The sequence below is a fragment of the Idiotropiscis lumnitzeri genome, chromosome 5 (genome assembly GCF_059441095.1).
Source record: "Idiotropiscis lumnitzeri isolate Australia: NSW breed Sydney's pygmy pipehorse chromosome 5, RoL_Ilum_1.0, whole genome shotgun sequence".
NCBI classification, from domain to species: Eukaryota; Metazoa; Chordata; class Actinopteri; order Syngnathiformes; family Syngnathidae; genus Idiotropiscis; species Idiotropiscis lumnitzeri.
The window spans coordinates 12,430,294-12,457,451 of record NC_142395.1 but is presented as its reverse complement, the minus strand read 5'-3'; the positions used below and the strand labels follow the sequence as shown (position 1 = coordinate 12,457,451).

At 41.0% G+C, this 27,158-nt stretch overlaps 1 protein-coding gene across 4 annotated transcripts in view; it reads right to left on the bottom strand.

Annotated features, from left to right (window-relative positions):
• The window catches only part of unc13c (unc-13 homolog C (C. elegans)), a 133,437-nt gene that overhangs the window by 32,703 nt on the left and 73,576 nt on the right, over positions 1-27,158 (bottom strand). For all 4 annotated transcript variants that reach the window (XM_088295581.1, XM_088295582.1, XM_088295583.1 and 1 more), the window contains 4 exons: positions 24,175-24,264; positions 20,591-20,719; positions 14,032-14,165; positions 10,631-10,716 (listed from right to left, as the gene is read on the bottom strand). In XM_088295581.1, coding sequence (XP_088151707.1) covers positions 10,631-10,716; positions 14,032-14,165; positions 20,591-20,719; positions 24,175-24,264 — 439 coding nt within the window. The remainder of the gene's footprint in view (positions 1-10,630; positions 10,717-14,031; positions 14,166-20,590; positions 20,720-24,174; positions 24,265-27,158) is intronic.

The following is a 27,158-nucleotide window of genomic DNA, read 5'->3' as shown; positions in this document are numbered from 1 at the left end:
CTGTTTTGTCTTAAAAAAACTGTGACTTGAAAGGAATACAAAAACAGCAATTAATGGTTGAAAGAAAAAAAAAACAGTCAACAGAGATTGATGAGCAGTATACGACTGAACTTAATTCTGACAGACTCCCCATGAGATTAAAATGTAATAAAAGAAAATGCTTGCACATGCGTGCAGGAATTTTGAATGAAGTCAAGACGGCACAATCATTTCAAATTAGGATACGTGTGTGCGTTTTCAACATGACAAACCTCATTTTGTAATTAAAATGCAGCACTTTTTTTTGGTTTGTTTTACATGGAGATCACAGCATTGTCCTAAAGAACACAGGGACCTGCAATATGCATGCCAGGCCGGTAGTCAGCAATGTTGCTATTGTAAAAAAGAAACACCATGTATGCCTTGGGTCTTCAGCAGTGTTGGGCATGTTATTTCAAAAAAGTAATGAGTTATAAATGACTAATTCCATAAAGTAATTGAGTCAGTATCTCACTTGCTGTGTTCTAAAAGTAATTAGTTACTTACCAAAGAAATTATATATATATATGTATATATATATATTTTTTTTATTTTTTTATTTTTTTTATGTATTTATTCAAATGCAACGGATTGCATTCTACATCAGATACAAATCAAATATTTTTTGGATTACATTACAAATGCTTATTGTCACTTAACACTTTGTATTTATTTATTTTTTTAACTAAGCGTTGCGAACTGATCATTAAAACATCTCGTTTTGTGAAAAACCTTTGGGATGCACGAAAAATTTGTCCATCTATGGCACACAAATGTGACTTCTCACGTGAACAGAAAGCGTCCGTTAAGTGACGAGCATGCACACAAAAGACGATATGTCGCTGTGTTTCCGTAAGTAAATGTGCTCTGGCAAATAGGGGCTTGTGTCATTTCTCCATTTGCAACTTCCAAAGTCCTCCCTCCTTGCACCTCGATTGCCACCTTGGCGCCTCCCACCAGAAAAGCCACCCGACAGACTGACAGAGGCGTGAGAAAGGATAAATATTTGCATAAATGAGACAACCGTCCCTCGTTAGCGTCATTTCCCGGAGACTGCAACCAAAGACACCGTCACATCATTGAGTCGCGTCACAAACCAGTCGCTGTTGCTCGAGGCTTCGGCTTAATGCTTCCGATTTCAGAGCAACGTGGAGATTCTTAATAAGCACTTTGATGTACCGGCAACAGCATTTCTGCATCATTGCTTTTCTGTCCATGTTCCTAAGCCTTTAATCTTCCTTCTTTATAAATGTATTTCTTGGATTGCTTTGGAGTAATGGTTATTATTAAAAGCGGAATGGTGTCAATGGAATGCTTGTCTTTTAGCGTCAGAATGCTTCTTAGAATAGTTGAATTCATCTGAATTTGGAGCGCGGAATTCGACTCGCAATACAGGTACTCCTCAGTTTCCAAAGGAGTTCTGTTCAGATGCCAGCAATGTAACCTGCATTGGAATGTAAGATGTAACATGTTGAATTTCAGTTGTAATTTAGCGAAATATATGCATAAAAAAGACTTGTAGGACACAGGACGGCAGTAGTAAGTGTTTACCGTTGTCTGATTGGACTGTCGCAACCCAATTTCAGTCAAGGTCAAGGTTAAAGTCAGGTGTGACCTAACTGTTTATGGACACAGCATCATGTCAAAAATGGATCTTAAGACGGGAACAATATGAAGGAATTCATCTGTGGCTGCTTTCATTTCGCTCCCATCGCCTTGACGTTAACGGAATAAACGGTTGGAATCCAGCTCGTTGCACTCAAGCTGTCACGCCTTAATCCTGATAAGAACCACGAGCGCTTAGCCTGATGAATAGTGCTAACTAAGCCTGCCAACCCACACTCTTCCTTAAATCCAAAGAAAATATTGCTAGGTGTTTAAATTACCTTTTTTTTTTTCAACATACAAATGCTTGTTGCATTCAAATAACTAAAGTAATAACACTTTAATTGAGGAGGGAGATTCTGAGGGTGATGAGTGGTTGTCACCCCCTCGAAAAAAAAATAAAATAAATGTTGCATAGCAAATGCCATCTCTGATTTGGCTCTCATTTTATCATTAATCCTCGAGCTCTGACACAACAAAAAGCTCACTCTGAAGTTTGTGAAGCAAGGACAACCCACCCCCACCACAAGCTGCCCCTTTTGCTCCATGCTATCCTTTCAACTTTGCAACTGTTGAGTTAGTTCAAACAGTGAATCCATTTTGACAGGTTGGCAGAGATCCCAGGAGGCCGAGTCCAAGACCTTTTTTGAAAGCTATGCAGTATCCTTCCTGAAATGAAACCAGTCAACGCTTTACAGTTATTTTCCCTCTGGGATCGCTGCGCCCATCCACACAAAATCGTAGAGGGGGAATCGCTTTTGACTGCACGGAGAATTGTAACGTTTTACTTGGTGGCAGGTTCGATAGCAGTTTGTTTTCTCCAAGAAGGCAAATTGGCATGCCGATGCAGACGCTGAATGTCGGGACTGAGGAAAGAGATGTCGGGCAAAACAGCACCAAGTAGAAGAGTCCATTAATTGCCATCCAGCGTGAAATTTCACAACAAAGTAAATATTAGCTGCATGCGCCACATACACAGATCTCGCAGACTATTTGACAGGTGTAAATAGGCGGGTTGGTGATGAAGTGCCACCAAGCATAGAGAGTCATGGAAAAACGTGTTATCAAAACACCCGTGTTGCTACAGTTTTTTGTTCATTTCAAATGGCCGCTACAACTAAAGGGACGTTGGTTTGGAAGGTACGATTTGATGAGCATAAGAGTTTAGCCAACAACTCTTAAATTCTTATGCTACGTTCACACCAAATCGGTTTGAGCTTAATTGGCTCGTGTTTCCCCGTGAAGGTCTTCTGAACATGGCCGCTCATTCTCGCTCACAGGGGAGTGGGCGGGGCTTTGTGAATCAAACACAGAACCTCTTGACTGTGAGGCAGGCGTGCTAACAATTAGATAGCAGTGCTGCCTGTTTTCTATGAAAAATGGCATCTTCTCGCTGGTATTCTGTTGGTCACCGCATATCCACTTGCTTTGATTAAGAAAACACAAAGATTGAAACTCTAAAAGGAAACTGTCTTTATCATTTTAAATATTTTACAATCACAACATGACTTCTAAATCAAATTGTATGAAGACAGAAGTGGTTAATGGTGTGTTTTCACGTTTTTTGTCAGAGTTCTTCTCAAGGAAACCCTTTGGCCCACCTACACTCTCTGACTTGGCCTCACAGAGACCATGAAGTCAAAATCAAATCATCAAATAATTGGTTCTTTTATTGTGAATTCAATATGTAAAGATATTTTATTGTCGGCTTATTCAGTGAATGTGTTGAAAGTGTGTATTTCCTGATTATAGCCCTAAACGCCATATCCACACATGTAGTATGTTATTGAAAAAAGTCAATGGTCTTTATTTGACTGCATTAAAAGTAACAAAGCCGAAGTTAGCATGTTGGCTTGGCCCTTGGAAAGACTTGCAGTTTTTTTCACGTGGCCCTTTTGCAAAATTAATTGGCCGCCCCTGCTCTTATAAGAACGGAAGCAGCGACAGGGACCTCTCCTTCCATTCATTGTCACTACAGCCCGGGGCCTTGGAAGGCGAGGGAGAATCCGAGGGAAATGAAACGAGGCCAGCGGGAGCGCTGCAATGAAACACTGCGAGGCTGCGTGACTTCTTCAGAGTGACTCATCGCCGTCATTTTTAGAAAGGCTTTAAATGATTTATATCCGACAATTTCAACCGGGAATGAAAGCGACAACTGACTTTTTATTTTTTTGTGTGTGTATTTAATAATACACCCCACGACACCGCATTGGCAATTAAAACAGCTATTGAAGTTGTTTGCGTTTACGTCATTGACTTACAGGAATGTGCGCTGTACCACGTGAGTAGGGGGGGTACCTAATGAAGTGTCTGGTGAGCGTAATCTTCCGAGGCCCGCCCGTTAATGCATATCTGTCGCTCGTGAAGGTCAGTCGGTGCATATTCATACATTTTATATATGTAAATCCATTCTCATGAGGTCTTCTCCCGCTGCAACACGGCTAACCACCCGCCTGTCTGTGCGTGTTTGAATTCCGGACAAAGACAAGAGAAGGACAAGCTGCAATATGCTGTTTTCTTTCCCCGCTTCATCCCTTTGTGTGTTATTTTTTTCAAGTCTCTCTTCAGTGGGAGTGATGGTGGACGGTTGTTAAAATGATTGCGGCAAGTACAGAAAGTCATGCTAAAGACGAGGGTTTGAGTCGATTAAATGACAATGGGCCAGCAAACATACACAGCACTACTTGGAAAGTGGTCCTTTTGGGGACCGGTGAAATGTGTACTTATGTTTCTTCTCAACGCAACGTGGGTTTGCGCTCACAAATTAGCACTATGGTTAGCTCCAGTGGCTTCAGTATATTTGATCTGTACAACTTCTCTTTTTAATGAATGCACAAAACATCGTAGTGTTTTCCACAGCTGTCATTTTACTTTTCATCACACTTTAGTTGGGGATCAGTTCGGTTGGGGGAACCCGGAGCACTTATGTTTCTGTAGCTTGGTTGTCGGACAATTTTAATTTCCGTTTAAAATGGAATAGTCAGGCAATGTCATGACAGGGATTCCTCGTAGTGCTGGTTTAAAAAATTGATATCAATTTGAATCGATTATCCTTTTCATAGCTCGACATCGATTCCGAAAACCATATATCGATACTTTTAATGACGACTTTTTCCCCATAAATTGACATCATGACTGAAGAAGGCAGATGTATTCATTGTTTTGATCAGATCATGTTAAATAAAACGTACAAGATTAATGGAACTGCATTGGCTTCAATTCTTAATGCAAATATTATTATTTTTACCAATTCCCGTTACAGCAAGGTTGTACTAATTGCAGCATTGGTTCTGAGAATGTCTTCCATACCAAACTGCTTTAAATCTTTGATTGAATCGAATAGCAATCAAAGTGAATCAAAAATCGTATCGAATCGGGCGTTTAGATCAAATTTAATCGATTTTGGAAATTTGAATCGATACACAGCCCTAATTCCTCGGTTTCTGACATACGGCATTCTGAGGTGTCAAGCAACACTCAATCATCTGTGATAGCATAGTTTAGTGAAAGACACATTACGACTTGCGTACAAATTCGGGTGACAACGCTGCCCTGTAAACGGAATTCTGTCGTAAATCGGGCAGCCCTCGTACTGGACTTGGCATTTGCCGTTTTTGATGTGGTAACGACAAATCACCACAGCAAACAATATTTTTATCCTGCTTCACGCTGCTTGTGTGAAACGTTTGGCCTCATGCCTGGAAACAAAAGCAAATATTGCGTTTGTTGCTAAGCCTGTGATTGTGAAACATGTTCTTTTGTGCCCCCTCTGGTGCTAAAACAATGTTGAGTATCCTGAGGGAGGCTTGGGCTCAGCGTCCCTGGTGAGGACGGCATCTTGCTAATGCCCCCACCGCGACGTCGCAACTCACGCGGGACCCGTCTCCATTTTGGCTTCATTATGCACATAGAGCGCATCGACTCGCTGCAATCGCCAACCAGTGACCATCATCAGCAGCACTGGACAGGCATGAGAGGCAAAGCAGTTTTTAATCTCGACTCCCTTTAAAGCGACAAAAGGAGTATTTGATTCATGAATCTAATTGGTTCACTTCATTAGAAATACCGCGGGTGAATTAATTAAACAATTGGGAGCTTATTTAGCTCCGCCAGGCTCAAAGGTGAGCGCTATTGTTTGGTGCTTTGTCAACCTATTTCAAAACTTTGTGAATGACTGCAGGCATGTACAAAAGCAATAAGCCATTAATTTGTTTTGTGTAAATTGGAATAAAAAATGTGGCTAGAGGGAAGATTCAATTTCTACTGAAGCTGTTCCCAATGTCATTAGCCATATTGGCACCAGCTGCAAAGATATATTTCATGAGATGGCGACCGTCCCTCTAATAGACGTCGTGTCCCAATTAGTCTATTTCTTTTTAGAAAAAAACAAAATGAAACAAAACAGGAGAGTAAGTAGTAGATGAGCCCATTTAAACCAAAACAGCAGCACCGACTACATCATGCAAATCAGAAAAACTCTGACGTGGTTATTCCACAATGTTGTGTGTGTCCATGCGTGTTCCAGGAAGCGACGGAACTATGTGCCTTGATTCTTGATTGATGATGATTCTGGCATTGTCCAGAACTCCAATTTCATTTGACATGAATTGTAATATCGGGAAGGTCTGATCTTAGATACGAGATGAAGTGTAGTCTCTTACATTGAAAGCTGCGATGAGGTGTAGTGCGACCACGTTGTGAATTCGTGCGACGGTAACTGCGGCAATACGTCATTCATTTATGTTTAATGAAGCCATACCAAAAGGCGAGATATGAGTTATTGGGCAGCTGGAGTTTGGGGGGTTTCAAAAGATATGCTTTAGTGGAGGTGATTAAATAACTTTGCGCCATCTGCAGCTTAAGATGATCTTTGAAAAATATTTTGTCATCCAGCCGCGTTCTGTTTCCACCAAGCGGAGCAGTTGGTATAGTTTGGCAAGGTGCGTAGATGGTGAGTTATGTCAACAAATTTAGTACCAGAAAGGGCTGCAGTTCTCAATTTTCACATTTTAGAAGTTAAAGGTTCGATTCCGCCTCCGACCTTCCTGTGTGGATGTTTGCATGTTCATCTCATGCCTGTGGGTTTTCTCCGGGTACTCTGTTTTCCTCCCACATTCCAAAATCATGCCAATTGATTAGATGCTCTAAATAGCCTCGAGTTGCCTTTGGGAGCGTGGATGGTTGTTTGTCTTAATGTGCCCTGCGATTGGCTGCTGACAGCTGGGATAGGCTCTGGCACGCGCGTGCTCCTCGTGAGGAGAAGTGGCTGAGAAAATGGATGGATTATATATTTATTTTAAGTAAAGAACAATTAAGCAAAATGACACGACAGGAAGTGATGCACTCATCAGCTATTTTTTTCCATTAATTAATTATGAGTGAGTTACTTGTTTGATGCGTAGCAAAAATGTCGCTCATTGTATTACAGAATAAAAACGCAGATTGATTAATTATTTATATTTTGATTGAAAACATTTAAAGATCCCTCGTCTTTTTTCATGGATGACTACAGACATCGGAGGACGTTTACTGTTGAGACTGAAATCGGACGTCCCATTTTTAGTGCTTTACTTGCAAAGATTTTATCTGTGCCAAGCTTGACATCATGCAAGGCAGTTTGAAGAATTGAGGAATTTGGAATTGTCTTTCCACTGTACAAAGTACACATCCGAAAATGAGTCCCTGTCATAACGTACTGGTGTACAAACGAATGCAGAAGCACAATGAAGTGTTCTCATTCATTATTTCGCACCCTCCTCTTCTTTTTTTTTTTGCCGCTCTTTTTCTTCTCTCGCCTACATTCAGATTCACACAGAGAGGCTAATATTGGCATCATCACATTTTTTATTTCCAGCCACAATGCCAGCGAGGCCCTCTTAGCAATTAGTCGAAGATGCATCAAAGCCTTGATTAAGTCATGCGTGTTCCTTCCTCATATTCTCATTCAGTCTTTCTCTGACGCAACGTAGGTGCCCAAATAAGCATGGCGGCATCCTTCAGGCTCACTTAGCTCATCTTACGTAATGTCGCCCCACACACACACACACACACGCACTCACGCACACTTTTTTTGAGTGATTTCCATTCTGTGTCTGAGACCAAGCAGCCCTGTGGTATTACGTACAGTATATGCAGAACGGACAGCTTCCTTTTCTGTGTCATGTCCATAGTGTGTGTGTGTGCTGTTCGTCTGCAATTGGCGCTTTCATTTGGTATCTAGTTGCCATAGCAACGCAAGACGGTGTGGCATGGAGAAAGCAGCAGCTGGTACACGCTGTGGCTGTGAGGGCATTAACAATCCTCGATATTTGAGTTTGACATTGCCGCCTACTATTATTTGGGGAAAATAATTGGTTTTTGGATTGTGCAGAAGGTATATATTTGCACAAAAAATCCATTTGCTAGATACATTTACAAGAAAAATTTGGATTACAAAGGACATCAGAATCTCCAAATGCCTCCAATGAATGGGGAGAAAGTATGTGTTATAAGTCAAGGCAAGACGTTGGGGGAAATTTTGCATAACATCAGTTGGACGAGCAGCTTGAGGTGGTATTTGTTTGGCTTTTTTTGCCACTGCAGAATGGTGCAATTGATGGGAAAGTGTTTCCTCTTTGCCACAAATTAGCCCAGTGTGACAGAAGTGGAAGTTATTGTGCTGTTGGAAAAGCCTTCGGAAAGGCATCTGAGTACTGATTAGCAAATATGTCTCACAGCTCTGAGTTACTTGCAAACTTCCCGTTTCCTCTACTTTGTGTCAAACAGCTGAGCAATTGTCAGATTGTACCATGGTTAACTTGGATATTACATTGTAGGTGGAGTTTGAATAAAAAAAAAAGGCTTTTTGTTAGATTTGTGAAAAGTGTCCATATGTGCTGATGATAGTTGATACCGTATTTCCCGGACTATAAGCCGCTACTTTATTCCTAGATTTTGAACGGTGCAGAATTTCTGTGGATTTCTCTTTCACCGGTAGTGGCGATCTATAGTTCAGAAAATACGCTAAATAAATCTTGGATTCTTTTTTTTTTCCCTTTGGTCTGTTCTGTTTTAATTAGCAAAGTTGTTGCCGTGTTAAAAGGCATTGTTTTGTGTTTATGTACCTTTATGTGCATTCACAGTACAAAACCCTTCTGTACATGCAGTAAACAACACATTTTTTTCAACATAGAAAACTTCGACTTATATTCAGGCGCACCTTACAGTCCGGAAAATACGGTAATTAAAATGATCTGTTAATAAAAAAAATCGGTCTCCTCTGGCCAATTATTTCGCATTCACTCCCGGACGGATTCAGAGTGGATGAGCGAACCAGCCTCTGCCCCCCCACCCACTGAGTGCTTCAAGAACTTTGCTGAAACTGTAGAGGAATATCATTTTTTTCTTCCCAAATACTTGATACACAATATTAAATATGTGGGTGAGCTAACAGTTAGCCTAGCTTCTTATGCTACTACTATGCCTTCTCTGTATTATCCGGCCGTATACGCACCATTTGGTGTCATGTGTAGCCTACTTAAACCTAATATGGTAAATACAGAAATGTATACTCTGCAACGTGATGAGATGCGCACGCCCTTGCAAACCTGGCGGACCCCCACACGTGTCGTTAAGCACACGTATTGTTAGATTGATTGAAAAGTCCCTTTTTGTATCCCACCTACACACTACCGAGGCACATATCCTGAGGGGGTGTTGATCTGCAGGGCTCTAACAGAACGGGAACAGCTTGCTCACTCACCTATAGGAGTTATTTGCGGCCTTTCGGGAATAAAGCGGAGCAGCGGGAGCTTTGGCATTGGGATTGGAAGTCAGAAGCTACATTTAAACCTCAAACATCTGTCTGGGGGCGTCAAAGCGGCTCAGAGATTTGTTCCTTGATGGCTGGCTCCTTCAGAAAAGCACTTAACAGTCTCGTTGAGGCATGCGCTTCATTTACGTTCAGCAATTTAATGTAATTATGGGAATAAAAATGTCGATTTTTTGGGAAGTTTTGAACTCCCCTTTTCATACCAATACTGTCTTGAGCAGAATAATGCTACCCGGCATAGTTGTGTATATTTAGCACTACTTCCCGTTGGGATGTTTTATTCCCCTTCTTTGGATTGCAAACTAGTTGAGTCTAAGAGCCCGTTTACACCGTAATTACGTCGTACAATGGAGAGTTTCTTTGCATCTTTGAAACGTTCCATCGACCAAAATTATTCCTAGTTACATGGTGCAGCAAAAAAAAAAGGCAAAATGACACTAGATTTTGCATACCACAACTGATTATGCTCATGCTCAAGCACATTTCTAATTTGTCTATTTTAAAAATGGTTTTGTGTATACAACCTCAAGTCAACAATGCATCTGATGATCAAAAATCAATTTAATGTAATAATCATATTATTCAATCTTACGAGCATTGGGCCGACTTGATTATTATGTCAGCTCAGGTGTTTTGCATTCATTGCACTTGACTTATGTTGTTGGGGTATAGTGTCATTATTGCTATTTTATTACCTGAAAGAGGTCGATAGATAGAATGATCGATCGATAGATGTTAATGTTGTAGCCTATTTTATTACTTGCATCCTTTATTCATGCAGGGATATGAGTTGCGTAGCAACAACCTTTTATTGCTTTTGTAACAGTTCATGGTTCGGATTCATCTGGTACTAATCACCTACAATCATGTGCAAAAAAAAAGAAAAACAAAAAAAAAAAGTTCTACCACATTCTTGAACACACACAAAAAAATCTCTTGTTCCTTTTGTGAGCATTTGGACTGTACCCACAATCAGTTGATGATATCGACTGGGATCGTGTGAGTCAATAGTGTGTGATGAGTGGGCGGTGTGGTTGACAACAGCTGATGAGCTCTATTGTGAGGACAGCCACTGAACGTGAGTGTGGTTTCACCTTCTACCTGATGAGTGAGCGATTATGAATTAGTGCTTGGCAGACACACTCAAATGTAACAAGCCCAGATGTGTGCTCCATCAACTTCTGAGATTAGACTCACCTTCCATGGCATACTTCATGTCCAGGGCAAAGAGGTTCCACGTGATCTCGGCGCTGATCTTGCCCACGTTCAGCTCCTGAGGAAACCTGATGGAAATGGAAATGGATTCCAGTCAAACTCATCCCCCTGTAACCACATGTTCCGCGAGGTGGGCCCCGGAACAAACCATAATGATTTTGCAAGACGATACGGTTGGCCAGGCTCCCCCATATGTAACAAGAACCGTCAGAGAGCACGGCCCTTTGCAGAGGCTTAAACAGTTTTCATCTGCCAAATCAATAAGAGAATGGCTATAAACTATGATGGCAGTGGTTCTCACCCTTAAACGATTTCGCGCACCAGGTACGACCATAATTGCCAACATTGATTTAAAGTAGCATAATATGCCTACGTGTTGACACGCACACTTTACCAAATAATAAAATAGCCATCCACCCATCCGTTTTCCGATTCGCTTCTCCTCATAAGGGTTGCGGGGGGTGCTGGAGCCTCTCCCACCCATCTTCGGGCAACAGACGGGGTACACCCTAAACTGGTTGCGTACCAAACGCAGTGCACACACAGACGAACAACCGTCCGCTCTCACACTGACATCTCGTGACAATTTAGCGTGTTCAATTAACCTACCATGCATGTTTTTGGAATGTGGGAGGAAACCGGAGTACCCGCAGAAAAGCCACGCAGTCACGGGGGGCACAAAAATTGCATGAAAACTCCACACAGGAAGGCCGGAGCCAGAATCTAACCCTGCACCTCTGAATTGTGAGGCAGCTGAACTAATCAGTCGGAGGTTCTATGTGGGTTTTTCTCCGTGTACTCTGGTTTCCACCCACATTCCAAAAACGTGCATGCTAGGTTAATCGAACACTCTAAATTGTCCCCACGTACGTTGTTTGTCTTCGTGTGTACCCTGTGAGAGGCTGGCAACCAATTTAGGGCGTACCTCGCCCACTGCCCGTAGACAGCTGGGATGAGCTGCAGCAAGCCCACAACCTGCCTGAGGAGGAGCGGCTTCGATAATGGATGGATGGAAATGAAAAATGAATATGTGGTACTATCAAATCACAACAATTGTAACGGGCGTATTTGCACACACACACACACACACACACATATTTATAGTATCAGGAATGACATAGGTAAGGATTCACACTTTAAATGAAAAAAAAACATCTGGAAAGAGGACTTTCATGTGAAATGAAAGAATATGATGATGCTCAACCAAACAAAAGCCAGCACAAATTGACCGAAATATTGTCTACCAATGTGGTTCAAATGGCGAGTGAAATAAAAATAAAGACCTGGAAAAATGTGTGCCCAACAATGTGCTGTAGACTGACAATTGGAGGTTGAATGTGAGACATGAGTTGTTTAATTATCCGTATTTCCTCACCATGATGGGAGGACATGAATAGATGAAGTGCTCCCTGGCTTCGAAAAACGTCAGCTCTTACGGAAATCCTTTGCGTTGATTTTTTTTTTTCCTTTTTCCCCTGCTGAAAGCATAATCGCTCCGGTGTGCAGAATAAACACAAAGCGAGTCGGGCAGGCAGGAGAATTGTGAGGTGAGCGGCGAATGAAGGAAATAAAAACTGATCCCAAGAACAATCGTTCCTCCTGCTTTCACGCTTTATACCTTAAGCAGTCAATCTGTGTGGATTTTGCATTCTACCTCAATGCGAAGTAAACAAACGTCACGCTGGATGGCTGTTTTTCTTCGGGAATAGCCTCTAAAGCTTCTTTTCTTTTGTGGCCATCATTCGATATGTATGTTATATGTATCGTGGCAAAAATGAACACCGACCGGCCTTTTTATAGTTTGGCCCCGAAATCAAATTTAGCTGCTTTCTATTACTTGGCATCAAGTCCACTTTGAGGTTTTACCCCCCCCCCAAAAAAAAATGTTTTGGTCCTGGAAACAGAGGAGGAAAAGGGTTAGGAGGAATTTGATAAAATTATTGCAGAGCTATCATTAGACAGTGAAGGAAAAGCTCAGCAAGGAAGCTTCGGGCATAAACAGTCGTAATGAGCGTCGTAAATCAGCAAGGCGCAAAAGAAAAGAAAATGAGCTAAATATATGAATGCATACAAAAGGATGAGAGGGTATGTCGTTATATGTGTAAGTGGAGCAGCAGGGGGGGTATGATCGTTGGCTTCCTGCTTTGGAGAATTCCACAGTTTTCGTGGAATGTGCAACATATGCTTATCAATTACAATCGACTATTTATTTGATGATGCTTTGTAAGAAAGCCCTTCAATGAAGTCTCAACACTGAGGGTCGCAAGACTCATGGCACAACCAGGGGGTCTAATCGAGCGGATTCCGATTTTAAGGAAACTTGCTGTGCTCGTTGATAGTGGTGACAAAGCACCCAATACCAAATTTTAGGTCAATCGGAGAGAAATGTTGATGTTTTTGGAAGAAAAGGGGTGTGGCGACCTACCTTTTTTATTGGCTCAATCGTCACAAACCATATTTTACTGGAAAGGGAATTTAACAGGGAATCAAAACCGGCAATCATTTAGAACAGGGGTGCCCCAATCAACCAGTAGCTCGCATAAGGGGGTGTCGGTCGATCTCATTGTCATACAGAGCAGCCCTCATAGACCTGTTGTCTGCCTCACCGAGTATGCACATATAAGGGCGCTAACTAGCAAAATAAGCAGTTTCCATTTTGTTCCATCTACTTTAAACCGAATAATAAAGTATAAAAACAATATATATTTAAAACAAAGTATTTCCACACAGAGAGAGGAGGTTTTTTGCTCTGTGGCGGGGCGTCTCGCATTGGCTGGAGAGCAGGCGGGCCAGGGGGAAGCAAGCGATGCGCTAAGGCCTTGCGCTCGCAACCGCAGCACGAGCAAACATCAAGTCCAAGTACCCGTTCCAACGTGCCTAATATTCATTGGGAGGTGTGCACAAATGACCTAAAATGTGAGTTTTTGTGTTGTGCCATCACTAACGAGTACAAGTTTCAATAACACTGAATCTGAATATTGAAGTGAAGAAATTGCTGGTAAATGGTAAAGGGCTGCAACTAACAATTATTTAAATAACTAATCTTTCCATTATTTTATTGATTAATCAATGAATTGATGAAACAACATTCCATCCATTTTCTTTTTTACAATTTGACAGCACAGAAAATGCACAAACAAAAGTGTCAGTGACTGGTTTGGTCCATAATGTCTGAAACAGGACAGAAATGTTGATCATTTCTTTTCCCCAAAATAAACGCAAATGTTTTATTTCAATTCAGCAAAAGGTCTGCTTACTTTGAGATCTACAGAAATTGGAGAATTATTACATCTGGGAGGCAGAAATAAAAAAAAAAATCAATTCTAAACTGTTTATTGCTTGCAATCACAGTCTCTTATTAATGAGTGTATGAGAGTACATACTGGTTGATGACGGGCGTGTACGCCGTCCGGTCCTCATCGATGACCGACACCATGAGGGTGATGAGTTTTGGCCAAAAGTCCAGGTTCTTGATGGATGGTCCCTGCTCCTCACGTGGGATGTCCTGCTTCCGGCTCTGCACAGAAGGAATTCAGCAAAGCTGTTGTTCATCAGAAAAAAAACAAAAACAAAGTGATGCATTTGTAAGAAGGCTACGAAAGGGTCAAACCGATGTCAATGGCCCAAACTCACATGTTTTCAATATTTGTTGGGGTGTAATGGTCATTGTATTTTGGATTTTGGATTATTTGGTACAGTATAGAAGCATAAGGGGGTCTTGGGTTTATAACAGTCCCGACATTTTGAGGTCAGGAATGGTACACGATGAACTACTCATCATGGGGTGCAAGAAGGCATGCTCACTAACGCTGTACTTCGTTTTCTCCGGGTGATTGTTTTATAGTTATGCCCTGGAAGTATTTGTCTTACAAATATTTACCGTTGTTATTACTTAACTAATGATGTGGCGTAGGTTACCTTTAAAATGTACAAATTCCTTTCGCGCATCAAACATTTATATAGTCGCGTCACCTCTGTAAACAAAAACAATGCTGCTCAGCCGAGGCGTAGAGAACCTCATGGCAAGTCTTTGTAATTTTTGTGGTTCTGACGGACGGCCATTTTTGGGACAGGGGATCAGAACTTTCTAAAAAAGAACAAATTAAGCTAGGCCAGAAGAGGGTTTTCTTCCGTTCCTTTTATAGTCCCTGACTGGGTCAAGTACGGCGCGTATAGAAATAAAGTATTTGCTCTCAGAGCAGAATGAAATCTGGCCCTTTAATTGAGAGTTCAACTGAGGGAGTGCTAGAGTGAGCAAAAACACGGAAGTGATATGCGCGGAAGTGTGAAGAAGCAATTGAGAGGCAAAATAAACATCTTGTGTTGCGTTTAATTTGATGAAAGGGATGAAGTGCAATCAATAATGCCATCTCTACAGTGCAACCTCGGTCTGAGCTCATTGTGAATTTGCCTCATTGGAGAATATGCGAACGCTTCCGGTACGGTCTATAACTATAGCATTGTTTGAGTTGTAATAAGCGTCTCCAGAAGGGTGCCCAGGTTATGGACGTGCAACTGACCGGCAAAATAGAGTAAAATGACCATCTATGGTTAATACCATTTCAAAGATGCGATTGATGACAATCTACAATGAACTAAAAAAATAATCATCAAAATCTGTTCTCACCTTGTAAACATTTGAATACACATATTTTCATTGAAAGGGTGAAAAGCTTTGCTGTGATGTACAAAATTGCTTCTCTCTGACAATTTCATGCAGTGCAGTGTATTTTTTGCAATCAAAAGTACTCACGAGTGTACGCTGATTCTAAACATATGTTCTCCATTCGTTAAGCTGTTTTTGCTTTTCAGACCTCAGCAGAATCATATCAACGGTTTTATTCACACTGACAATGACAAATCGTATTTGACATGCCCTCCCAAGAATATTATTTTCTTTTTCTCCAATCGTTGATGTAAATATTGGCCCATTGTAGATGAATGGAAAACGGTGAAGCTAGTGCGACTGTGTTGCTGAATAATTTAGCAGGAATGATCCAACATCCGTTCCCCAGCATCCAATTGCTGCCGTCAATGATTAACTTTGCGTTTTAGGTGCTGCTTCAAAAAGATTCCGTCGCGTGTTTTGCACCGAGTTTAATCTCAACCCGAACAAGGCCGCAGATGATGATGATGGTGTTACACTCGATTCTGGGTTGCCTCCTTTTAATCATATGGCTTTGGGACCGCCAGAGTAATGAAAAGAGATTACGTCATTCGGACGAAGGCTTCTTTGGAATATTTCTAATTTGTGTTTCGGGCTCTGTGTTAAAACATGAAAAATGTTCTGTGGCTGCAAAATATTCAGAGGCACTCTGAGCTTGACATTTCTAACTCCTGAGATTTCGGAATTGCCCGTTTCGACTCTTTGCCGGCGTTAACAAGCTGGAGACAGGAACGTATTGTATTTAGCTGGAGAGAAACTAAAGGAATGAAAAGCAGTTCGTTCATATGATAACTTGAAATGGACTTTTTTGGAACACAGCGGCTCATTTTGAAGTGATGCTTCCGTGAGTGAAAATTCAGGTGGCTTGGGTCAGGTAACTTGGCTTTGGACAGTGACGTTCGGGGCTGACAACAGTCGTCTGGGCACGAGGGCTGGGTATCTATTCAAATTTCCAAAATTTTTTGTGATTCGATACACAAGGGCCAAATTTGATTTACGATTCACCATTCACTTTGATTGATTTTCGATTTAATCAAGGATTCCGTGCAGTACCAATTTGACTTTGATATGGAAGGCAGTCTTAGAAGAACCAATGCTGTAATTAATATCAACTTCTTGCGGCAACTCAGTGCATTAGCAAAAATATTAATATTGACGTTAAGAATTGAAACCAATGCAGTTAGATTAATCACGTATGTTTTATTTAACATGACCAGATCAAAACAATAAATACATCTGCCTTCGTGCTTGTTGGTGCTGACATCACCGCTTCTGACATTTTGTTTCGATTCGTTACCTTTGTGTCGCGACAAGATCGCGCGAGAAGTCATGTAAATTTATGGGGAAAAAAATCGTCATTAAAGGTATTGATATACGTATTTATGAATCGGTCTATGAAAACGGAAATTGAACAATTCTTGATCCATGGAGTATTTTTACAAAAACAGAATAATAATGAGGCACCTAATTTTAATTTGTGAAACAAATTCACATTTAAGATAAATCCCTCAAAATGTTTTCCACACGAAGCCACTCGGGAAATTCCAAATGTGTTTCTCGGTTTCAATGTTAAGACGGCAACTAATCGCAGCAATTTAATTGGTAGAGGAGTGTGACTAATTTCCAGTTCAATCGGAAACATGAATAATGAAAAGAACGTCCCCGTACAGGTGCGAAAGTGAAGGAGACATTCGAAGGTTGGCTCCTTCGGCTGCATCATGCATCTTGTTAAAACTCCCTTTGCTCATTTGCATTCGTCTCGCGTCACTTTAACCACATTGTTCGATGTCATGAGCACACTGTTTGTTGCTTCTTTCTTTCTTTTTTTTTTTTGACAGTCACTGACACACCAATGGGTTCTAATCTCACTTGCAGAAGGAGAGGAAGACATTTCATTGTACCTGAGCACCGCCACTGCTACGAATACTTGGTGGAGGCAACAGCGGAAAGATTGATAACAGTGCATCGCTCTCCCAGAGGCCGGCAAGTGCTTTATGTTTATTGTCTGTTGCTCCCGGGTCCCGATGTGTAGGCGTCGGCATTTGCATGCAACTGGCTCCCCGTGAAATCCCCAGCCCCATCAATTCTCACAATACACCTCCGAATTTGAGTCTCAACCTGAGGAATGCTCTCTGGGCATGTGGTTGATTTTGGAGAGAATGTGCAAAAGTGTTGGCAAGGACATAGCTGGCATTGCATTTTCTAGGATATAGGTGAAGGAAAAATGAACTTTCTCGATTTTTTTTCTCTTTCTCTCTCTCTCTTTCTCTGGCTCTTATACGTGCGTACATAAAGGGACGAGTACAAACTCTCCATTGGAAAGCATTGTACTTTCATTACTTATAACATTTCAAAAATGGTGATCAATTGGCACCAGTGGAGGCGATCACAGGAGCTCACGTTTGATGGCAATAAATCCAAACTATTGTGCAGAACGCTTTTCTACTTTCACAGGTTGAAGTGAACAGGATTAGTAATATGCATTTGCATTTTGGTGGCGATTGGTCGCCATTTTACAGACAGACAGTTTGAGCAATATGACCTCATTTGCCTCCCTGCTGTGACGTAGACGCTGAAACCGGAAAATAATAAGACGAGCTCCGAAAGGGTTGTGCCAATTTGTTTTAAATGGCATCACAAAGAAAAAACTTAAATCACTACAGAGTCTTTTAGGGGGATGCATTTTTGTACTGAGGTCATTTGTACATGCAAACCTATTATATAGGTCAATATTAACGTCAATCAATCGCCCCTTTAAGTTAAATTGTAATTCCTAAAAATGTTATAAATAATGATATACTATTTAAGTTATGTCTTTGATCCTGACACTGTAAAGCTGAACTGTTGATCTTATTTTCATCTTCTGATATCAAACAGTCAAGTGCAAAAATTAAAGATCGTCTCACACTTTTGGAGGGGAGTGCAGTTGCTCCTCTTGCAAAAGTTCCACAAGCTTCACAGAGGATGAGACACTTTTTTTTTTTCTCCCATTGCCGTTTACCATGACTGATCCTCCCCACATTTTCTTGTTGAAAGCATCCTCTTTTACTCTGAGGATTCTAGAATCTATTGAGCCAAGGAACCCTGCCCCAACTTCTCCACATTCCCCCTCTATTTCATGCCGGTCGGAAGCGGCGAGCTCGGCTGTCATGTTACGCAAGACGCCTTGTCGAGTCAGGGCAACGTCACGGCCTGCCTGCCTTGTAACGAATCGGGGCTCTCGTAACCACGGCGACAGCGATGCTAGCTCGTGTCCGCGACCGCAATAATTTATGGTCACGACGAGGTTAGCTTTAGGGCAATGTCTTTTTTTTTCTTCTCTGGCTTCTTCTGGATGGAGAGGCTGTCTAGATTGAAACAAGCGCAGAAGGATGTAATTAGCAAAAGTGTCCATCTCGCCGGTGTGGTAATTATCTGCAACACCTCTGGCGATTTAAGCAAAAATAAAAAAATTAAAAAAAAAAAAAAAAGCTTATTATTCTATTTGGGGGTGTATCGCATCCCATTAGAAGCACAAAACGGACATTATTTCCCGTGGTGTTGCAGTCATATAATTCCTCGCAGTTGCCTAATAATCCGGCCAGTGAACGAGAATGCCTGGAAATCCTTCATGTAGCCGAGAAGGTTTCTGTTGCCTCATCTAAGAGCCTGTAGGTGGTCCCAGCAAGCCAGCAATATTCATGAAGAGTTTAATTTTATTTTTTAGTTTGAATTGTCAGAAGAGACTTGATCAAATGACTGTAATCCAATTTGGATTAAGTCCACATTATTTTGATATCCAACATCGAAGTTAAAAAGTGAATGACAGCAGTGAGCGCGCGCATGATTTTTATTTATTTTTTTTTAATAAATATGGTGACTCCCAGACCGTCTTCAGTAGCTACTTTACAGCAGCGGTTGTTTTGATCACATGGGCTATGCACGCTCCCTCTCCGTGCTTCTGGATACGAGAACAGGAGCGGTATCTCGAATGGACTGCTTGTCTATGAGTTTTAAATATCAGACATTTTGGATGTAGTCATATAAAATCCAATACTGTTTTTTGGCTGGTATCGGATTCCGATCCTATATACATTATCATATCGGGACAGGCCTAAAAATAACATACAGTATAAGATAATGTTTGTTATAATAAAGTTTATAGCCTTGCCACTGCAAATAGCAAAAATCTGAAAGGAATTGCTTCCCCATACCAGCTATCCCCCAGAAAGGTTTATAATTGTAAATTGTACAAGCAATTTCCACAAGGCGTTGAAAAAGCATTACTTTTTTTTATTTTTTTTTTTTTCCATTTCAAAACATAGTTCCTTAGCACACAGCAAGTAATCAAATTTGTGAATGTCAAAAAGAAAGTTCGCTGTACTAACAGACTTTTTATTATCGAATATTCTATTATCATACTGAAAAGAGAAGAAAAAAAGAATGGCTTGTTTCACTACTTTTTTTTTTTTTTTTAACAGATCTCGAAGTTTACCAAGACGGCAATATTGTTCACATTAGCCTTAGCTCAGTTTCTGCCACTTGAACCATTTTTTCTTTGTTTTGCTACCGGAAATGCTGTCGTCGTCACAAGCGAAGCGCCTCCCCGTGAGCGTGAATGAGCGGCTGCGTTGTGAACACCTCGCCGTGAAACGCCAGCAAATTACGCCAAGCGCGACGCTCAAACCGATTTGGTGTGAATGTAGCAATAAGACACGACAGGCCGTAAAAGCTTGGCTGCTTTAAACAGGCCTGTCAAACGTAAGCGTGCTGTGATTTTTGATCCTTGGAGTATTTTACCCGAAGCTTGGAGCAGAACTTTTATTAAGTCATCGGGGAACAGTTTTACTCTGTTGGAAAATGGTATAATGTGTTTCGTTTAAATAAAACATTCTGTTCCCCTAAATGATTTGGAAAGTCTTCATTCCTGCCGGAGTTTTTTCAGAATAAAAAAAGAAATAATAAAAAAGGGATACAGTCCCTTTTGTCTAGTTGATGACACACCAATGGATTAATTGATGCAATTTGAAGAAAAAAAAACAATGCACACCGCAGCGTTCGACTTTGCAATTCTGGGTTTCAATGAACCTAACAGGTATGTTGGGAGGGTGCCGGAGTACTTAAAGCATTGAAGAAGAGGAGGTTGGAGCTTCAGTTTGAACTCTGAAGCTCAGAACTGCTAGACTGACGTGCCAGCCCCTCGGCCAACGTCTCGGCCTCTTTTCATGAAATGTAACAATTAAAAAAATAAATAAATAAAAAACAGCTGTGCACTTGGCGACGCTGTCACAGCTTACCTGATCCAGCAGCTGGTTGTACAGCTCGTGACAGTTATCGAAAATGTATTTGTACGTGGAATCCAGGCAGGCTTTCACGCAGTCTTTAACCACCTGGCTGGCTCTGGGCGGATTCTGGAGCTCTTGGACCTATACACACGCGCACGCACACACACACAACCATTAACGTAAGTGAAGGACCTCACTCTTGTGAAGATCCAAGAAGCCTTTCGCTTGGAGGTAATCGCATCTCTGCCTTCAACCAATCAAATCACGCCATGGTCAATACTGTCTACGAGATGCAACACTTGCTAAACTGATGAACCATCGACAATATTGCAGCCAGTCCGTGACTGAATGCATTTGAAAGAAAGCTGCTATTCCAACACATTTAGATCAATTAGATAAGAGGGCGTCTGTCTATCCCAAGGAGTAGAACATTAGTTCTTCCATGTGTGACAGCAGATTTGTAGTTTTTGTAATCCCTTAATGGACGAGCGTTTAAAAATGTGTCCTGCTTGCTCTGCATGCATAATTCTCACAAATTATTGATGTTCCCTTACTCTGGTCTTTTTAGTTGTTCACTGTCACACTATTGAGACAAATATATTTGGACACCTTATTTTAACAGGATGGTACTGAAGACCTGTTTTTATGGTCCTGTTTTTTTGGGGGGGAGGGTGGGGAGCACATGTGAGGCGAAACTTAATTAACCGAGCTTCTGCCGGTTGCAGTCGAGTCGGGCACTCCATTTTGTTTCCGTTGCTTGGTAATGATTTAAAAAATGAGCTTTCAACAGCTTAATACCTTATTCTTTAGATTTATTGTACAGGCTGTCACGAGTTTATGACAGTTCCAACATAAAATGGAAATTTTAAGAGAAAAAAACCTCAAAAATAGCAAAATGATCTGCCAATACAGCAAGAACATTTTACTTGACAAGATTTTGAAAAATTTGAAAATAATATTAGGCCCATATCAACCACAGCAGTCTTGAAATGAGTATTTGTAAACTAAAAACATTTTTCAAGCTGTCATATTTGGAACTATTTTCTTCAAATCAATTCCACACCGGAAGGCCGGACGCCCGGGATCGGACGCTGCACCTCTGATCTGTGAGGCAAAAGTGCTTATCGGTCATTCACCGAGCCGTGAGAGGGAAAATGGGCATAGTAAATAATATCACAAAACTGGAACAGCATAAGTGCTGAAACTCATTAAGCAAATCTCCTAAAATGAGATTAAAAAAAACAATTTAGACATATCTTTTTACATTTGTATTGTACAAAGGCACTGAAGAGATTTTATCTTAAGATAACCTCATTGTCGTAACATTTGTGCTGAAACACTCCAGTGTTCATACAGTTTGTTGCCACTGTCCACCACAGTCCCATTACTTTGTACTTGCTCAAGTCTTCATCACATATTAAATGCAGTAGCACATTTGCATACAAATATTGACTGTAATTATGATTTATGACAGACTACGGCACACTCCGACACAAATTTACGTCGCCGCAACGACATTGTGTATTGTCTTTACCACTTGCTTTATATCTACACTGGTCTGCTCCAAAAAAAAAAAAATAAATAAAAAATCCTCCACTCTTATTACCTCACCATAACATTTGAGAGAGAAAAACAGAAATCTCTTTTGGGTTTGCTTCAAATGAGTGCTGTTGCAGTTTAGTCATCTCAAGTAATATACAAACCTGCTCAAATGAAATCTTAAAGGTGAGTAAGGTCAAGTGAGAGTTGTAGTGTGGTAAATGCACTTCACCCTTCCCCGCAATCCATCCGTCAACTCCTAATGTTACAGTATCACCTTCCATGTTCCAACTGTGTGGTTATATATGACTTCCTGGCGCAAAAAGGCAAGCCACTTACATGCATTATGCATAGTACAATTGACGTGTGGCATTCGTGTGCCTCTTAGAGACCCGTGCGCGTGTAGGAATGCTTGGCGTGGTCATGACACCAATGCCAAAGCTGTGGTAACCCAAAGTGACACTTTTTCATTCCATTGCTCACAGAGGGCGTCTTAGCCAGACCTCTGTGCTTTAGCGTTCAAGCACCGCCGCCATCAAGTGCGAGCTGAATGGACCTTTTCATGCGCACTCTGTTGAGGGAGGCGGAGGTGAGGAAACAAAGCAAGGAAACTGCAAGCATTTTCAATACGGAGGCTTTACTGTATAGGATCCATTGCATAAGCCTTCAGTCAAGGACTTGGTGGGAACAAAGACATGCATCATTTGCCGTTGAATGGTCAACAGTGTTGAGAAGAGTGTAGGGGGAGTGGTGGAAACCTTTCAGGGATGGTGAGGTTCAATTGATTTCAGTGAAATGAAATGGGCAAAAAATCAATGGAGGTTTATGTTAGCAATGAAATTTCGGGAGGATTCTAATGGTCGTGATCAGTATTGAGTGTTTCAGAGAGTCAAGGTTTTGCATAAAAAACTTAGAAAAGTTATTGCTGTGCTCCATCATCATTTATGACCGTCTTCATGCTTCTATGGATTTCGTTGAAATGAATCGCCATACTCCAACAGAAGCACCCACTGTGATCAATTCTAGTAGTCAAGGCCAAGACCACATGTATGGAGACCAGGCGAAAGGCCTCTTCACACCAATCCGACATCGGCCGTCGTGGTCAATTGGTCGGCCTCAAAGTCAGCACGTCAGACCGGAAAATGACGGAAGACCACACAGCAAAAGCCAACGAAGACGGCAACTACTCCGGCCCTTCTGCGCATGCGTGAGAAGTAGTACCCCTCCATGCCATCGGGGGCGATAGTCAGTGCGTAGCCTTTCAAGGTGATGTTGAATAACGGCGGTCTATTGTCAATGAGAGTCTACGCGCTCTTCTGTCCAGCAAACTGTGATGTCTAATGATGAAATTTGAAAAAATGAGCAAAGAAAAAGCAATAGCTTCAATTTTCACTGTTGGTCAGATTTAGTCACTTCCGGTTCTTTCCAGTGCACTGATTTGCTGGGTAACAGCCAATCACAGTGATCATTTGTCCCGACAGCCCGACCCGATTTTACATGTTGAATCAGCCGACCAAGTCCCTCAGACGCCTCCGTCGCTCCGACTTTACGAGGTGGCGCACTAGACCAAACATTCGGCCTGAAGACTTTCAGGTCTTGTCACGCCTAAGAGTACTATTAGGCGTTCAGGACAAGTCAAGACCAAGGCGAAACGAATGTGAGACAGAGGCAAGTACAGGACTTTGGGTTTAGCCCAAGTCTAAGAATTTGAGGAGTTTAAACCACCAGGGCAAGAACTCACTTTGAGGAGTTGAGAGGAACAAACTGATTTCTGACATTTATGATTTATGATCAGACCGTTGTGCCTGTTCTGGGTTGCAGGAAGCTGGACTCTATCCCATCTGAGGGACCCTATGCCTTTATACAAAACTGAGTGGGAGATTGCAGTAATTGTATGCAGGTATCACAGAGCGGCAAAGGAACTTGCAGTCAACATCCGTTTCGCCTGCTGTTTGATGTCTTTCAACGCAACAGGGTGGGAGGTGTCAGGTGTTAAAATTTGCTCTCCCATCCCAGCATTGCGGAATGCTCATGTTCACTGCACTACTGATTGGTACCTTCATTCTGAAGAAGGTGATGCTGGTCAGAAGATCCACCGTTGACTTCAGATCTTGGAGACGAGCTTGGTTTCCGGCAGGGAAATTGTCCTGGAGGGAAGGGAAAGAAAAAAAAAAAAACACATGACAGTCAAAAGCCATCACCACCTCACTATCATTTAGGCCCAAAATATGAAAATGGATTACAGATTAACAGCCAGCAGTCATAACTCAATGAGTGTCTGTCCAATCGTTTAGCGGACCAGGGAGGTCTCCTCTGATGAAAACTTCGATTTCAGCGCCATGAAGCCATCAGGCAGTGCACAGGAGCGTGACAGGGAGCATTTAAATCGCTCGCAGCTTTCCGAGACCCTTACATTATTATCCTGTTCCCTCGCTCGCTCGTTTTGCACTAATAACATTTTGCCAGTTCCCTATCCCTCTGCTACCTTCAAACTAAAACTAAATCAAACTCTCGAACTTGAGTTTGAAAAAAAAAAAGACAAATTGGGCTTTGAACGATTATGGGAGGCTGTTTCTTTAAAATTGTACTTGGATGGATGGAGGCAATATTTGTCTTTTTTCTTTGCGTTTATGATGTTTTTTCCATCTGCAAACTGTTGGAGGCGCTTTCAAATGTGGTCTTTTGGTAATATTGCTGGTAACAAGTAGCCGCCTACCATTGTGACACGAGCGCAAGGGTGGGGACATCTGACACGGCCCAAATATTTAATAAGGGTTGACATTTGACTTTGACATTTAAAAAGGTTTGATGCAGAGCTGCCTCGACAGCCAGAAAATCCCATTTTCTGTGGAATGTTTTTTTTTTCTTTTTTCAAACCATGCCATTTTCACTGTTGACGTAACTGATTTTTTATTCATAGCGACAAAGAGAAATGTTCATAAGAGCATACATTAGTGTGGATTTAAATATGTCAATTACACATTTTGAATGAGCCATTATTTGTTTTGGAAAAAGGTGATGTATAAACACACTGCATATACACAATTTTTCCTAAAAGAAATGACCCAGAGGCATTTGGAATATAAATATATATCATTGATACAGACACCATTATCAGAAAGTGCAACCGATTAAAAGCTGCTTTGGTAAAATATGAACTCCATAAAAGGCCAAAAATTAGGTAAAATGTTAAAAGAAATTGAAAATGGCCGACTTCCCGTTGGTTGATTTTGGTGAAACGGTCAAGCAGGCTGTTTTGTTAAAAATGTGTAGCGGATGCAGCTAATGCATTTTGTCTTTTAAACCACACAATGAACTAAAAAAGTAATAATTATTTTTCTAAGCGTGATGTGTGTACCAATTTTTATATGTTTCAAAAATGTTAAGAGTAGACCATCAAAATCTTAGCAAACAGCGCGTCGCCACGGCAACAGTATTGGGTGAAATAAAAAAAGCTCATCATTAATTCTGCATTGGGTAACTTGTTTGACAACATGTAGCTTAGACTACACATCTGAATTCATCTGAGAGACTGATTATGTGCTTTGTAGTAGCAACCATATTCCAATTTCCAGTAACCCCTTTAATGTTGTTGAATGAACAGTTATGAATTGTAGTCAGTTTTATTCTTTTCGTATATGACATGCTCAACCTGGAAACTCAACTTTCTGCATGAGTCGGCATGAATGCATTTGGTGACATGTTTTTTTTTTTTTTTAAACAATATCCTTCAATCCCTGGCACGCTCTTTGAATATGTATCCTTCATTCCAGTGAAGTCAAATAATACCCTTTCAGCTACTGCATTGTTGTCACACTGGTTTCATTCGCAGCTTTGCAGCTTGAAGCACACGTGACATCAGTCACAAGGCTTTCTCTCTCCCTGCTGAGAACGATATTCCCCTGACAATATGTGCACATCACATCCACACAGCCTGTACACACAATACAAGTCATCAGTTCTTTGGAAAACGTTGACTTGAGACTGTGCAGAGCAGCCTTGGATTTTGACATCTGGAATAGTTCTTGAAATAACCAAGCTGGGTCAGCCACAGCAACACATGCATTGTATTTAATAATGCTATAAAGGTTTGTCCTGCAATGCTGTGCAGTTCAATTCCGTGTTGTTTTATGTGCCTTTCGGGACCAAACCTTTCCAGCTAAAATCACTGAGAAATGGGGTGATTCACTTCAATAGATGTTGTACTTTGCATCAAGCTTTTTGTTTTCCCCTCCCCTTGGTGACTACTACAACTTGTTGGCCATGACTAAAACAGACTCAATAAGTAAATTAAATCACCGCAGATATTTTAATGCAGACAGAATATTGTGTTGTGCAACCAGGATTATAGTGGTTTGAGATTTTTCATTATAGTTATTTTTAATTTGGTTTTGACTTGTTTTTCTCCCCAAGATTCAGTTACTTTTACTTTGTTTTAAGAGTTTTTTTTAGGATCTTTTATCTATTTTTTTTTCATCACAAAATGCTTAGTTTTAATTGAGTTTTTATTAGTTTTGGTGTTAGTTTGAGTTATTGTATTCAGGGCATTTGGCAAGTGTGAGATTAAAGACTAAAATTGTGAAATATTTTGTCCTAAAAACCTAGCAAAAGGTGACAATCCATATTGTGTGGTTGAAAACTCCACAAAATACTCATTCTAAAAAAATAAATAAATAAATCATTAACTTACTAATTATCAAACAAACAACCATAAATCAAACACGGGTATTGTAAACCAATGCACAAAATTCGATGTGCAATAAGCACTGCATAGTACCTCTAAGATTGCAGACCCTTGCTGTAAACAAATTCAAGCGTTTACTTCACTTTCCTGCTTCCATCTCCTTGCTACACAATTTTCTAGTAGAAGTTTTTTTGGGATATTCTCCTTGAAAAGTAGCTACAGGATTCCGCTGCACTACAAAGCACTTGCTTTTATTTGCGATCACAGATGATGACTGTGCTGAGTAGCGTTTAAAAACTCGGATGCTATGTTTGTGTAGCTCCTGAACAAACTCAATAAAAAACCCATGCATCAAAA